Genomic DNA, 16,430 nt, shown 5'->3' with positions numbered 1-16,430 from the left:
GTTTAGCTCACGCCAACTATGCGCCGAACAAGATGGTACCTGCCCTATGGGAGAGTCAGCCTATGGGTGAGAGTTGCCAAAGAGAAGAGAGAAAATGCCAAAACTTCCCACTTTAAAGGAGAGGTTTGCGACTACAATTTTACTGATCAATGGGCAACCGGGGCCCGCCCCTTTTCTGTGTGGAAGGAGGGACCGACGAGAATACGATTACTGCAGGCAGACAGATGGACACACAAGCCGACGGAGAGAGACCCACAGACACAAAGGCACGCTGCAGATGGTCACCCAAGGAGCCACACAAAGAGAGCGAGGGGCTCAAGAGGCTCAGATAACAGGCAGAGAGACAAGCGCGCACCCACCCCCGCCCCAGCTCCCTGCTGGTCAGTTTCACTCTCGCCCCAGACAGCTGTGCAGGCAAACGCCTCCGTTGTGGGCCTCCCCCTTTCTCCTCCTTCTCAGAAACCTCCAGCTGCGCGAAACTTCCCATCGGCTGCCCTGGAGGATCCCAGAATAGCCACAACGACATCCTCCTCCTCCTTCCTCCCAGTCCAAAGGCGAGCCGGAGAAAGGGGGAGGACGAAACAAGGCGGGGGAGCGGGGGTGGGCAAAAATGAGAAATGGAAGTTGGAGTTGATTGGTGCTGCTGAGAGGCTGATGATCGCATCTCAGGGTAGGGAGAGGGAGGAGGAGCGGAGCTGGGGGAAAGCTTGCGGGCGCCCACCCACCCCCAGTTGCTGCTGCTGCTTATGCTTTGATGCAAAGGAATGAAGAGGGGTTTCCTGACAGGAAAGCGTGTGGTTGATCCGAGGTGTGTGTGTGCTGGTGGCTGCAGACCTGCCGCCCTCTTTCCTCCCCATGCGGGCGCTTTCCCCCCTAGGCTCTGAGTCCTGGTCGCTCCTACTGCGGGATGGAGACGCATGCTTTCTGGCTAGTGCAACTTTTCCTTTTTGCGCTGTGCGGTAAGTAGCTGGCTTGCAAGCTGATGCTCAGACCATCTCGGGCAAATGATCAGTAAAAGCACCTGGAGAAGTTATTAGCACTCCTAACTTACTAGCATTTATGAGTCTTTGCTGTTCTAGGAAGGAGTTTTGTCTTAAATAACTTAAAGCATTTATTATATTACCCTAGCAACAAAAGTGTTTAACGTACTGGTTTGTGGGTTTCCCTTACAAGGTAAAAGGAATCGATTTTTGCCAGGCATCTTTAGCTGAATGTAAATGTGGAAATGTAAACCCTTTCTACTAGTCCTGATTCTGCTGGAGAAGCAGAGCCCTTCCAGACAGGTGATTTCAATAAGGGTGTTTTCTCTCTGGCATGTAATAAAATCATACACAACCTCTCCCTCCCTAACTCCCACCTCACTTAAATTATTCAGTAACAGTTTGAGTAAGGGAGCCTGAAAAGAAGCCCTTCCCTAAGGCATTAATGAGTTTGTGGCTGTCCTCAAGGAAGATGTGCAGGGTTGTATTTTGTAAGGTTAGTGGCTTTTTAGTGTCATAGGCATTTTTGTGAGACTATATTAGCTGAAGTCTATTTTTAATATACAGCCCCAGCAAATGAGGTGAAAATAAAAAACTAGGGAAAGGCGACTGGGTTATAAAAGAACAGATCCTCTGTTTGGGGAGAGGGTTTTTCTAAGAGCAGAAGGAATCTCTTCCTGTGATATCAAGCACTGGGAACAGACCTCTGATAGTATCCCGGTGAGAAAGGAGAAGCTCTCTCCAGCCCTTTCCTTGTTTCCCCACACACGCCTTATCAATTAGTTACAGCGTGAGAGATGTGTACATTTCGCCCAGGGTGTTGGTGATGCCGTGACAGGCACGGAACCACCTCCTTCTCAGCCATGCCGCAGATGGCTGCTGTAAGAACTAGAGAACAAGAGTGAATAAATGTAAAAATAAGATACCAAAATCCTGAAAAGTGTTGAGAACTGAATTGGGGTTAGCTTGATTGTGCACCCTGGAACTGTATGGCTTTCTCCCCCTTTCTTCTCGCACTGATATTAACTAAGGGAGCACATTTTTCTGTAAAATAATCATCTTTGCCATGGTAGCTGGCTTCTTGTAGATTTGGCCAATTCCCAAAGTCCTCACTCAGGCACAGGGCTCATTTTCCTTGAATGAGAGCTGCAAGATTGGTAACTTAGGTGTTGACCACCAGCCCAACATCCCGTAAGCCAATTTTGCCAGGAGATGAGTCAAGAAATACATTACTATATATGCTCACTTTCCAGGAAGAATGAATTAATTAACTTCTGAATTATATTCATCCTTTTGACACTAGCTTCAGTGTGGGCTCCCTCTCCTCTCTTTGGGAAGCAGGGAATTTTCATGGTCCGGAGGCTGGATGATTCTATTTAGGATTTGCTCAAACAGCTACTTGTAATTGTGCAGATACCTTTCAGATTTTTCTCATTCTTTAACTTCAGTTTACACTATGTTGTTAATCACTGAGATTTCATTTTTTCCCCTTGTAGCTGTCTTTACGAATTCAAGATTTAAAACCTTACAGTCAAATCCAAAGTTACTGACCGAGTCTTATTCTGATCTTATTTACACCAGTATGCCTCAGGTGATCACAGTGGAGTTACTCTTGATTTACACAGATGTAAGTGAGAGGAGAATCAGGCCCAGAGTATTTAAAAGGGTATTCCAAGTACTTTATAGGGGATAAAACCTTGCAAGACCAGAAGTTAGAGATCTTTACATGAAAAGGCCTCTAAATAAGAGGAACATCTGGTTCTGACAATTTTCAGAAATGACAGCCCTCTCATAACATTTTTTGCTTTTAAAAAAAGTAAAGTGTTCATTTTGGTGGCTTTTTCTCTCAACACTGTTTGAAACCTACCTTATGCAGTCAAATGTTTTGTACATTTCCATTTAAAATGCATTTCAGAATACAAACTTTCCTGACACCTAATGGTTGATTTCTTCCCGGCTGAACACAGAAAAAGAATCAGTTATTTCTGAGTATGAGAAACTTTCAGCATTAGACTTTGCGATGACTCTCACAAGTGAAACATGTTTCTTAAGGATTTATTCCCAGACTGAGGACTACTCTTCCTGTACCTCCAACAATTACACACAGTTCTCACCAGAGACACCAATAGGTATAGTCCCAGACTAGAGTTTCTTGCCTAGGCCAGTTGCTCACCTAACTGAATGTCACTGAAGAACTGATTTTCATGGTGGTCTACAATGGATTGCTTTTGGTCAGAAGCGAAGGGATGGATTTTGCATGAACAACAAAGATCTAAATGGAACCAAACTAATTCCCTGATTTAAAACAAACTTTTTATGATTACTAAAAAATTCACAATGTGGAATCTGACTATTTAAAATATTACTCAATAATTGTCGTAAGTGTAAGCCAACTACAGTTTGCACTGATTCTTCTGACGGCAAGTAATACAAACATGGTTCCTAGAATCAGTGATTCCCTAGGGATATTGACTTTAATTGAACACTTTGAATGATGGTTGTTCCTCCTTGTTTTTATTTCTATATGATCCAGTTTAAACACTGAAAGAAAAGGAGTACTTGTGGCACCTTAGAGACTAACCAATTTATTTGAGCATAAGCTTTCGTGAGCTACAGCTGTAGCTCACGAAAGTTTATGCTCAAATAAATTGGTTAGTCTCTAAGGTGCCACAAGTACTCCTTTTCTTTTTGCGAATACAGACTAACACGGCTGTTACTCTGAAACCTTTAAACACTGACTGACCCTTATGCCCTTTCTCTTTCAGTCAAATGTTGTTATGGTTGATCAGTCAATGCTCCTGTTGAATTACTCAAAGTGTATATTTTGAGAGCCTGTTCTGCACATCTATTTATCTTATTTAATTTACATGGCACCCATTACCTTAGTATATGAGTGCCTCACAGTCTTTTAATGTATTTTCATCACAACATCCCTGTGAGGCAGGGAAATGCTATTATCTCCATTTTTTTTTACAGATGGGGAACAGAGAAGCTAAGTGACTTGCCCAATGTCACACATGGAGTCAGTGGTGGAGCAGGGATTTGAGTGAACAGTGATTTAACAGTCCAGTAGCATATTTTACAAGAGTAATTGTTCTGGCATCCTTTTCCAAACATTTCCCCCTCCATCCTGTAAAGATGGTTGCTTATTAGTAGTGCTGTGTCTATAGGTAAGGATGAAAGGTGCTATATAAGTGTAAGAAGTTATCATTTAAAGTGAAACTTCATATTTTTTTTAATTGTACAGGCATCTGTCTCAGCAAAACATGTTAAAGTAGAAACGTGATAACTATCATGATTTTTAGCACTTTAATGCCCAGATCTCTAAACATTCTATAAAGTTGTAAAGTATCATTACCACTATATTTTACAGCTGGGGAACTGTAGCACAGAGAAGCTAAGTATTTTGCCAGAGTTGCCCAGCAAATCAGTGTCAGATCTGAAAACTGAATATGGCTCCCTGCTCCCACTCTTGTATCTCATGCTCTGGACTACAAATCCACACTGCTGATTTTCACTAGAGATTTATAAGAAGGACCCAATCCTGCAAGGTACTTGCGTGCCTTTTGTAAATACAGAGTCCCCTCAAGTTCAACTCCATGTAAGATTGGATCCTAGTGAGAAAGAGAAACAGATGAATGATTTTTAAAAAAATTGATTAAATTGGAAAAAAAGTTCCATATCATCTTACTGATGAATCTGGTCTACTGTTTTGTGGCTGAAAGGGTTGGGATGAAGGAAGTGTAAATCAGCGTGGGAATGACATTGAATACAATAGATCAGGTGTCAGTTAGTTAGACATAAGTATGAGTCTGTGTGTACTCTTAAAATGAGAACATCTCATTTTGAAACAGACCAGACCAGCTTAGCAATACACTACTCTGCCAAAGCGCTGCTTTTGTTTGTTAGGCATCCTGCATGTTTTCAAACAGCAATCAACAGGAAATATAATTAACGGACGCTATTGCCATCACTTTTGAAGCAAAGCAGACAAATGCTGATGCAGCCTTTGCTTCCAAGTTGCTGTTAGATCCTGGCACAGCTCCACCATACTTCACTGTTTCCATCGTCCTTTCTCCCCCTCTTCCCCTCCCCCTGTAACCTGAAGATTTCTGAGGTCTACCCAGACCCCAGTGTACCAACTCAGACTCGGTACAGTTAAGGTTTCTGGAAAAAATGTACTGTGTTCATGAGAGAATGTACATGGATGTGCTGTGGGTGGCAGCAGAGAGCATCAAATATTGGAGCAAAACCATGCTGGTCCCAGAAGTCAAGAAGAATGACACCTACAAGATTAGAGATACATTCTAGATTAAAGATAGGAAATAGAGGGACACACACAAATGGGCAGACTGATTCTGATCCCATTACACTGATGCAATTCCATTGAATTCAGTGGAGTTACTCCTGATTTACACCAGTTTAAGTGAGACCAGTACTTGGCTCTTACTCTTTTTTTTTTTTTTACATGGGAATGAAACGGTCTCATAGTGTGTGATTTAAAAAAAATATATATATGTTGTGTATACACACACACACACACACACACACAATTGTGGATGAGTTCCTGGTGTAGGATGGCATGTCCTCAGTAAAAAGTGCACTAGCTGTGGTGGTTCTGCTTTTTAAGCCATATTTCTTTCTTGTACCGTCAAATTGTTATTTGTTTGAGATGCTGTTTCTTTCCACCACCTCAGTGCTGATTACACAGTTTATTCACTGGTTGCCCTAATTGCAAGTAAATCAAATTCCACCTACTTTCACCAAAAATAAGAAAGGAAAAAAAAAAAAGAAATTGTGCAAAGGGGTCAGTGAAAAACTTTGCTTGCTAAATACCATTTGTGATCATTCTGCGGCTTTGTTTACTTCTCACATCTCTCTCTCTCGTAGCAGACTACCTTCCCCCATAGTGCTTGTCCATGTGCACATTTCCACTGTAATAATGACACAAGTCTTAATTCACACTTTTGGTGGAAGTCTGTGTGTGGACACTTTCTGATTTAAAAATAAGAGTCCTATTTCAATAAAAAACAAAATTGAAATAGGATACTTATTCCAAAATACAATTTAATTTTGAAATAAGAGTGTCCATACAGACTGGCACTGAAATAAAAAGGTTGTTATTTTGGCGCAAATTTATATGTAGGTCAGCCCTAAGAAAGCTATATAACTAGCCCCAGAAAAGAGATGGGAATGAAGGAGAGAGGGAATGAGGGAGAGATCTTGATTTTAGCATGACTTTTGACATACTCCTCACATTCTCATAAACAAACTAGGAAAATGTGGTCTAGATGAAATTAATAAAAGGTGATTGCAAATCTGGTTGAAAAGCCATATTCAAAGTGTAGTTATCAATGGATCACTGTCAGACTGAGGGATGAGTCTAGTGGGGTCCTGTAGGGGTCTGTCCGGGGTCTGGTGATCTTCAATATTTTCATTAATGACTTGGATAATGGAATGGAGTGTATGCTTATAAAATTTGCAGATGACACCAAGCTGGGAGGAGTTGCAAGCACTTTGGAGGACAGGATTAGAATTCAAAATGACCTTGACAAGTTGGAGAATTGATCTGAAATCAACAAGATGCAATTCAATAAAGACAAGTGCAAAGTACCACACTTTGGAAGGAAAAATCAAATGCACAGCTACAAAATGGGGGATAACTGGGTAGTTGGTAGTACTGTTGGAAAGGCTCTGGGGTTACAGTGAACCACACACTGAGTATGAGTCAACAGTGTGATGCAGTTGTGAAAGGCTTATATCATTCTGGGGTGTATTAACAGGAATGTTGTTTGTAAGACACAGGAGGTAATTGTCCCTCTCCACTCAGCACTGGTGAAGCCTCAGCTGGAGTACTGTGTCCAGTTCGAGCACCACAATTTAGGAAGGATGTGGACAAATTGGAGAGAGTCCAGAGGAGAGCAACAAAAATGATAAAAGTTTCAGAAAACCCGATCTATGAGGAAAGGTTGAAAAACCTGGGCATGCTTAGTCTTGAGAAAAGAAGACTGAAGGTTTGTCTACACTGCAATTAGACACCCATGGCTGGCCTATGCCAGCTGGCTCAGGTTGTGGGACTGTTTCACTGCAGTGTAGATTTCCAGGCTTGGCCTGCAGCCTGAGATCTGGGATCCTCCCACCTCACAGTGTCCTAGAGCCTGACTGTAGCCCAAGCCTACAAATCTACACTGCAGTTAAAATGCCCCTCAGCCTGAGCCTCCTGAGCCCAAGTCAGCTGGCATGGGTCAACTGCGGGCTTTTAATTGCAGATATACCCTCAGGGAAACCTGATAACAGTTTTCAAATATGTTAAGTGCTGTTACAAAGAGAATGGTGATCAGTTGTTCTCTACGTCCACTGAATGTAGGACAAGAAGTAATTGGCTTAATGTGCAGCAAGGGAGATTGAGGTTAGATATTAGGAAAAACTTTCTAACTACAAGGGTAGTTAAGCTCTGGAATAGGCTTCTAAGGGAAGCTGTGGAATCCCCATCACTGGAGGTTGTTAAGAGCAAGTTGGACAAACGCCTCTCACGGATGGTCTAAATATACTTGGTCCTGCCTCAGCAGAGGGGGCTGGACTAGATGACCTCTTGAGGTCCCTTCCAGCTCTACATTTCTATGAGTCAATAGGAAAAGTTAATGTGAGCCAACAAAAGGTTTCCTAAAACTTTACAGGACTGCTCTAAGATAATATCTTGACTTAATGTCTTCTCTGAAACTAATCCAGAAAGTACCAGGGAGAAGTTTGTTCTTCCCTGAAGTGAATTTCAAATGTGTGAGAGCTGTTACAAATGGTTCAACGGCCAGAGAGGAAGACAGCCTCTGTCTTGAGAACAACTTGACCTGATCTCATTGGTGTCCCTTAGTAATGGCCTTCATTTCTGATGGGAATTCAGAGCTATGTTTGCCAAATTCTCTGTGACATTTTTTTTGCATCCTCTTGTCTGTTGAAGGCTACATGTTTAAGGATCTATCCTTTTATTTTCTGTATTTTCTCTACTTTATCTTAAAGTAAAGGGTATCATGTTCTCAGTGTGTTGCCCACCTGTTTTTAGTTCTGGAGAAGCGGTGACTGGGAAAAGGGGATTAATTGCCAAGTTGCTGGTCTGAGCATATTGAGAACTGCTGGATTAGTTGACGAGCAGTGATGCTGGAACAGTTTTTATAGGGGGAGTGCTGAAGGAGGAAACCATGGATTGTTGTTACTACTTCAAGCCACAGGGTGTGGCAGCAGCCCTAGTTCCAGCATCCATGCAGACAAGCCCTCCAGAAATTCTCCTGGCATGGTCTAAGGGCAAGCAAGGCACCAAAAGGACCATGGACAAAGTCCCTGATCCTTCAGCCTTTAAAGTCTTTGGCTAAGTCTTTATGGGACTGGGCACAAGAGAGCAAGAACAGAGAAGTTGTTGACATGCATGCACATACACAGCCCCAATTCTGTCTTTTGCTGAGTGGCAGAGTTGTGCACTAGGGAATTTTCTGAAGGCTGGGAGGAAGAAATTCCCCTGAGCGGGCAGTGCAGCAGCAGGAGTTTGCTGCTTCACGGCCAGTCCTACATTGTGAGGGCTGAAGTAGTATTTGCAGCATCTGCCTGCCCTGCGCTGGGGCAGGGGGATGGCCTTTTGTTCTGGTTGTCTCTCAGCCCTATCACCAAATCTCTGCTGCTTGGCAGTGCACAGGGAGCTTCTGTGGAGCAGGGGTCTGGTTAGCACACAGGGAGAGCAACCCCAGCGTGGGCCCCTGCCCCACTCCCTGAGCAGTAGAACCACTCCACTTTTGCTGCTAACAGAGCTCTTCATGTCACAGGAGAGATGTGGCCAGATGTTCCCTATATTGTATTATTAGATTACTGGATTTAATAGCATAAATGTGCACATTCATATAACTGCATCCTTAATATTAATACAGTATTAGGCTTGCACAGTTATAAAAAACAAACTGGGAAATAGAAGTTAAAATTCTTACAGCAACATTAACTCTGTCACATGGCACATGCGTAACCTCACCTATTCCTGTTTTACTGTTAAATGAGCAGCCTAATATAGTGTTGTTAAATATATACCATAAAACAGGAATGCTCAAACTCCCATTTATGCCATAGACTTTGTGTGACCTTGGGCAAGTCACTTAGGTCCAGATCCACAAAGGTATTTAGGCTCCTAACTGACTGATTGCAATGGGAGTTAGGAGTCTGAACATTTTTCAGGATCTGGGTCTTAGTCTCTCTGTGTCTCAGTTTCCCATCTGTAAAATGGGAACAGTAGTACTTTATCTACCTCACAGGGTGGTGCGAGGATAAAGACATTAAAGACTGTGAAGAGCTTTGAGATCTACTGATGGAAAGTGTGGGATAAGAGTTAGGTATTATTATTGTTAAACTTAAGAAGTAGTGTACCACACTGAATATTCAAACCCACCTGGCATTCCAACTTCATTTTGATCAGCAGACCTAGAAGGGTTTTTTATTCTGATAAATCAACTTGCATCCCATCTGACTGGCGTGCATCTCACCAATGCTACATGTTCCCACAGTGTGAAAACTGCTGCCACAGAATACACACTAATGAGCAATGGGGCAGAGTGAATATTGCTGGAGGAACCTTGGGCCTGATTCTCCTTCATCCATGTCAGAGTAAATCAGAAATAGTTCTATCAAAGCCAATGCAGTTATACCCACATGTAAGTGATGTGAGAGGAGAATCAGGCCCCTTAAAACATTTGAATTTCCTGGCTTTTTTTATTTTAGTTCAGTGATTTGAATGTCATATGAATGTAGTTTTTTGTTGTTTGCATTTGATTTTAAGAGTGGAAGAACATTCCTGTGCTTAATCAATAACATTACCTTTTCAAGGCTGGGATTTCCAAAGTGGTCTAAGGGCATCAGGTGCCCAATTCCCGTTGTGCGGTGCCCTTATGGCTCTGACGCAGGACTGGGATGTTGTAAAAGAGTTTGGGTCTTCTGCTTAAGATCTTAGCTGTTGCCTACTGAGCAAGCTTAGATGTGGGATTGTTTTTCCACCCAACCGCTTTGTACTTTATCACCAAACCAATTTGTTTTAAAAACTTGTTTGTAGACATAGGCCCAGATTTGTAGGTGTGGCTCCACTCAGTCTTTCAGTGCATAACTGACTTAGGAAACTAGTGCCCAGAGTTTCAAAGCTATTTAGGTGTCTAGGTCCTATTGAAACAAATGGGAGTTAGGTGCCTAAATACCTTTAAAGTTGGGCCCTAGGTTTCACTTTCAAAAGTGACTTAAGTACTGAGGAGTCCTTAAGTCTCATTGAAAGTCAATTAGATTTATGCTCCTAAGTGTTTAAGATGCCTTTGAAAAAAAGACTTAGGCTCCAAGTCAATTAGGCAATGCAATGCAGAGCAGAGCAACACCTAAATACCTTTAAAACTCGGGGGCATGCTCCAGAATGGACACTTCCCCGGGGATGGCGTGGTTATTCCACCACTTGCAGTTTTTAAGTCAAGACTGGATGTTTTCCTAAAAGTTCTGCTCTAGCTCAGACAGCTGTAATGGCCTTGATGCAGGAATTACTGGGTGAAGTTCTATGGCAGAGGAGGGCAAACTACAGCCCGCGGGCCGCGTCTGTCCTGTCCAGCCCCTGAGCTCCTGGCCCGGGAGGTTCGCCCCCAGACTCTCCCCTGCTGTTCCCCCTCCCCCCCGCAGCCTCAGCTCACTGGTCCGCCGGCTCAATGCTCTGGGTGGCGGAGCAGCAAGCTTCAGGGGCAGCGCAGCTGCAGAGCCGCGGCCTGATCCGGTGCTCTGTGCTGAGCAGCGCGGCTGCCTGTCCTGGTGCAAACGCGCTGCCAGCCACCGGTGCTCCAGGCAGTGCGGTAAGGAGGCAGGGAGCGGGTGTGTGTGTGGGGGGGGTTGGATAGAGGGCAGGGGAGTTTGGGGGGTGGTCAGGGGCCGGGGGTGTGCATAGGGGTTGTGGTGGTCAGAGGGTGGGGAACAGGAGGGTTGAATGGGAGCAGAGGTCCCTGAAGGAGGCAGTCAGGAAGGGGAGAGGGGGTTGGATGGGGCGGAGGGTCTGGGGGTGGTCAGGGGACAGAGAGTGGGGGGGAATAGATGGGGCTGGGGTCCCTGGGGGGCCGTCAGGGAATGGGGGGGTTGGATGGGGCAGGAGTCCCAGGGTAGCCATCGGGGGATAAGAAGCGCGGTGGGCGGGTCAGATAGGGGGCGGGGACCGGACCATGCCTGGCTGTTTGGGGAGGCACAGCCTCCCCTAACCGTCCCTCCATACAATTTCAGAAACCTGATGCGGCCGTTAGGTCAAAAAGTTTGCCTGCACCTGTTCTATGGCCTGTGTTATCTAGGAGGTCAGACTAAACCATCATAATGTTCCTTTCTGGCCTTAAAATCTGAGACTCCATATGCTTTCAAAGTTCAGCCATTTTCAGTTCTGTATAGGAAAAATGGTTGATTCATTTTTGGGGAAGGATGGAGACGTTCCCCTGCTTCTTATTCTCCAGCTTCATATAACTCAACAATGGCTAAAAGGGCTTCCTTCAAACTTTCACCAAAAAAATTGCCTTTTGTCTGAGATCAAGCATAGAAAATGTCAGTCCAAGAAGAACACTTTGGGGCAAGTGAAAGCACAGAGATTACAGATACTGATCTGCAGCCTTAATTATAGCATTTGTACCAAACATATCTTGCATTGTGAAGAGAGATGATAAACACCTGGCTCAGAGTGTGTCAACACTTCCGTTTTAAATCGTATTTGCCAAGCTGAAACTTCTTTGCATTCAACCAAGTGATCAGAGAGCTTACGGATTAATCCTTTTTCAAAGCAGTCAAGGCTAGAGTAAAGTGCATGCTATTTGTGCTGTCGATAAAGAATTATGAAAAGTCTCCTGCAAAAATGCAGGGAGTTTGGCTACCTTAAACTAAGCAATCAGTTCCAACCCTGTTATCTGTGGCCCAGCTGTAAAATAGAAGTTCTAAGCCTAGGTGGGAATAACCTAGGTATACAATTAGTTCTGATGCTTTTTTGAAAAACAAAACATACTTTTGCTTTTGATTTCTGACTTCTATACAAACGTATATTGTTCTAGTACAACCAGACACAAAGCTTCTTTTAAAATCTAAGATTTCGTAGACATTTTAACTATTTAATCTACACTAGTGCCCTATGAGATTTGAGGAAAAATGTTTGAAGATGGTTTGGATATTGTCTAAAATGAAGTTGCTGTGCAGTAATTATGGTGCTTGATGATACTGCTTTGGATCAAGGGATCACTACCTTTGAGCTCAAAGGAGAAGCCATCTCAAAGCCTGTCCTTGAGAGCAGACTCACTTCTGTTTTCCAGCCTGATCTTTAGGAGCTGGAATATAAGGCACTGGGGACTCTTGTACGCTTTCACTGAGTTTGGATTACTTCCAGGGATCCAGGGGAAGAACTGTGTTTCTTGTTTTCCCATATAGTGTTTTCTTTTTTTGTTTCCCATGCATGTTTATTGGCTTCCCCCCTAACACAGCCCTTGTTTCCCACAGTTTACAGTGTGGCTGCAGATCATCTTCAAATAGAACGTCTTTTTGCGCTTGGGCTGGGTGGTGTTGTACATGTTACCTTCCTTCTGATTTTTTTCTTAATAACATGTTGAGATAAAATATAGCAGAAAGGTAAATTGACAAAAGCAAAGAAAGCCACAGTTTAAAGGTGAAACACAGACTAAGTCATCTTGTTCCTGTCGGTATAACTTAAGGGCTAGAAGATGTTTATGGAACACTTAACTGTGAACAGCCTTGGTTTTATTATTTTCAGTCATATCTGTAATAAATCTGCAGTGTAGTTCTTATGCATGAAGATAAGGAGGGGGGTAGAGAAAAAAAGTGACAAGATTAACCCTCCATCTAATGTCTCTTTGTCCTGTAGTGTTGTCTTCACCATTGAAATTTTTAAAATGAACTGGTGGTATTTTGTGAAACAGTAAGATCAAAGAAAATATAGAGCTTTGAACCTTTGCCTCCTCTAAAAAGAACCATCACAACTTTCCCTTCGTGGGGAAACTCAATTCCATTAGCCCCAGTTCTGCCCTCAGTTGGACACGTGTAAATTCCACTGAAGTTAATGAGTGACACCAGTGTAACGGAATTGGGCTCTGTCATTTGGGCTCAAGTCATTTCATATACTTGGGTTCTCTTTTGTGCAAATGAGAATTGTTGCAAAAACACCTGCCCCCAATGCCACTTTAGTATGTTGGAGAGACAAGGTGAGTGAGATAATAGCTTTTATTGCACTAGCTTCTGTTGGTGAGAGAGACAAGCTTTTGAGCTTACACAGAGCTCTTCCCTTGGGGCAGGGACCTATTACTTTATTTATTTATGGAGTGCAATGCATACCTACCGTATGATGCTATATAAATAACAATATGTGCCAAGGCCTGGGATCTGGTTGCTACTTTGTAACTGCCATGGTGAAAGTACTGTTCTGTCATAAAAAGTCTTATGTGCTCATATGTGACCTGACAGCCTGGAATTCAGGACAGAACGCTTGGGCAGTTTCAAGAACCTCAGGCACAATTATTCTCTTATGGTACATATGGACTTTACTGGGAAATTGACTTCGATGAAATCACATCAACATTAGGACATTTAACCGGTTACTGGTTAGCTGCATGAACAGGCTGCAAGAAGAGCACAAATAAACTGTGGGTGGGCAAGGTAATCAGGGTGGTAATCTTGTTGCAAGGGAAAAACAACATTTCCCTGATCTCCTGTGATATCAGGATCTTGATTTAAAGGTTCTGCTTCTCAAGGGAAAAAGAAGTTTTAAACATCTTTAAGTATCCCCTGCTATAAACACTTCCTCAGGAGGGAGTGTGCTGTGACCCTCATGTGTGAAACTTACGTGGGTCACTTCCCCTTCCCAAGGCTTAAAAAAATATAAGCTCATTTGGCTCTCCCATGCAGTTCCTGTGATTAAAGTCCTTATTTGCCTTGAGGGACTCATACTGTACTTGCCATTTACAGGTGAATAGATGTAGAATTAAGCCAGTATTGGGCTGACCTTTATATTTCCGTATTATAAGTACACTTTATGCCACATCACCTTTGCTTTAGTTTTTTCATGCTTCTTTGGCTAAAGACTACATAGCATCACACGTGCTAAAAATATTTGCTTCCTGTGGTGCATTGTAGATTGGTAGGCTAAGAGTCATATATTATCCTAGAGTCCCATGGTCATCTTCCATTGTAATCTGTGGACTGAAGGCATAAGCTCCATAGGAATAATTTAGATAGCTGACATTCTTTGTACTCCACCTCAGCTGTTACCTTTTTTTTTTTTGCATGCACCTTAACCATAATGTTGCACAGCCACACCTAACATACACCTTTTGGATAGAGATGTTCGTCGCTATAACACACTTCATTTGGACAGAAACTGTTTCTTTGAGACAGAGGGAGCTGTGATCTAGTGGTCCTGGCGCAGAACTGGGTGTTAGAAATGCTTTATCCCAAACCTGATACTGACTTCCCTCTGTGGTCTTGTGTAAATCACTGAACATACTCTGCTTTCGTTTCCCTGCTTGTAAAATGGGAACAACAAAAAAAATACTTCACAAGGATGTGATGATGTATAAGTTCAAATGCTTGGAAAATAAAATATCCAAAACATTATGGTGTCTTTTCAGACCCTTGGCTTTTGCCCCTTTATTGGTATGGGCCGAGTATAACAATCATGCCCACTTAACCCTTTTGCTGCTGGCATCTACCATAGCAGGACATGGCAACCTGTAATGCACGTGCTGTTAACAGCTCACTGAGGACTTTAGCACCTGGATATTACACAGATTGGTGTTCTATAAAGGCCCGTGAAAAGATTTACTATGTAGATATGGGAGCACATATGGCAAAATGCATCTCCATCTTAGGCAGCACTGAAATGGTTAAAGGAGTAGCACTTAAAATAATCAACTTTTAGTGCTCCAGTCACAAAAACAAAACAGAAAATTTAACTGGTAAAGGAAGGTTGTTAAGATTGCCAGAAAATGTAACTATCCAGTGACTTTTTGATGTTTTTGTCAAACTATATTTTATAAATTAGCAGAGCCATCCTAAAAATAAAGGTCTCTTAAAGAAATGAATCTCTTAAAGAACAGTTTTGGTGTAAAACTGGATGGACAGGAATGGTGTCCCTAGCCTCTGTTGCCAGAAGCTGGGAATGAGCGACAGGGTGCATATGCACTCAAGAATTAGTGTTTGTAGTTCAGCGGCACTTAAAGATCACTTGATGATTGGTGATTACCTGTTTTGTTCATTCCCTCTGGGGCACCTGGCATTGGCCACTGTCGAAAGTCAAGATACTAGGCTAGATGGATCTTTGGTCTGACCCAGCAAGCCGTTCTTATGTTATGTTCTAAAAAGTAAACATCCAGGCATACTCTTGAAAAATTGTGCAGAATATACTAGGGATGAAACCATCAGAGTTCTATAGAAGCTACACACCCATATAATGTAATAGAAAATAATCTCTTTCTAGAGTTTTTTAAACTGTCCTTTAAAATTCTGTAGCTGAAATAGAATTTTGCATGGGATGGTCCAAAAAGCCTATAGGAATGTCTTCATTTTAATTAAATTCTATAGAACTTTTCCATAAGGTGCATATGCACTCAAGAATTAGTGTTTGTAGTTCAGTGGCACTTAAAGATCCCAATCAGGACCAGGACTCTGTTGTTCAAGGCAACACATGAACATAGAGAGAAACACCTATATGGCCTTAAAGTTGAATTGAACAGCTTATGATGAGCCAAGTTTAAGATTTAAGGTTTCTCCCACAACACAACCACTTGCAGATTACAGCGCTCTGCAGACAGCTGCAGGGTATGCCAAGGTAACATCAGCGGGCATAGGATCAGGCCCATTATGTTGTAGGAGAAACATGGATCATTGGTCTGTGGTCTTGTGTGGTAAGCAAAGGAGGAAATAACCCCCCCCATTTTATTTGAAATTATAATTATCTGTATTTTTAAAGTGCATACACATATTTTCTGCTAAGGAAAAATTCATCCCAGTGCAAAGAGCTTGTTTAAGGCTCTCCATACTATTTTGTACCCTTAATGGGTGATTCTTGTGTATCACACAAAGGGCCTGCATGCAGATGTGAATTCAACAATTAGCAATTTAGGAGTGAATCATAGAATATCCGGGTTGGAAGGGACCTCAGAAGGTCATCTAGTCCAACCCCCTGCTCAAAGCAGGATCAATCCCCAATTTTTGCCCCAGATCCCTGAATGGCCCCCTCAAGGATTGAAATCACAACCCAGGCTTTAGCAGGCCAGTGCTCAAACCACTGAGCTATCCCTCCTCTCTGTGTTTGTAAGGCTTTTCTGTTTGCCTTTTAACAGGTTTACACTGGATCATCTTTTGACTAGCTTAATTCTCTGCAGTTCTGCACTGCTAGACTTGGATTGATGCAGACCTCTTGGAGAGAGC

At 42.7% G+C, this 16,430-nt stretch overlaps 1 protein-coding gene across 3 annotated transcripts in view; it reads left to right on the top strand.

Moving 5' to 3' along the window:
• Positions 1-618: 618 nt before the first annotated feature.
• The window catches only part of RAMP3 (receptor activity modifying protein 3), a 101,630-nt gene continuing 85,818 nt past the window's right edge, over positions 619-16,430 (top strand). For all 3 annotated transcript variants that reach the window (XR_012157425.2, XM_073332765.2, XM_073332766.2), the window contains exon 1: positions 619-959. Coding sequence is in view for 2 of the 3 variants with exons in the window: in XM_073332765.2 (XP_073188866.1) it covers positions 908-959 (52 nt within the window). In the remaining variant the exon portion in view is untranslated. The remainder of the gene's footprint in view (positions 960-16,430) is intronic.

The sequence above is a fragment of the Lepidochelys kempii genome, chromosome 2 (assembly GCF_965140285.1).
Source record: "Lepidochelys kempii isolate rLepKem1 chromosome 2, rLepKem1.hap1, whole genome shotgun sequence".
Classification (NCBI taxonomy): domain Eukaryota; kingdom Metazoa; phylum Chordata; order Testudines; family Cheloniidae; genus Lepidochelys; species Lepidochelys kempii.
The sequence above is the reverse complement of the archived record's forward strand: the minus strand, read 5'-3'. Positions and strand labels throughout refer to the sequence as shown.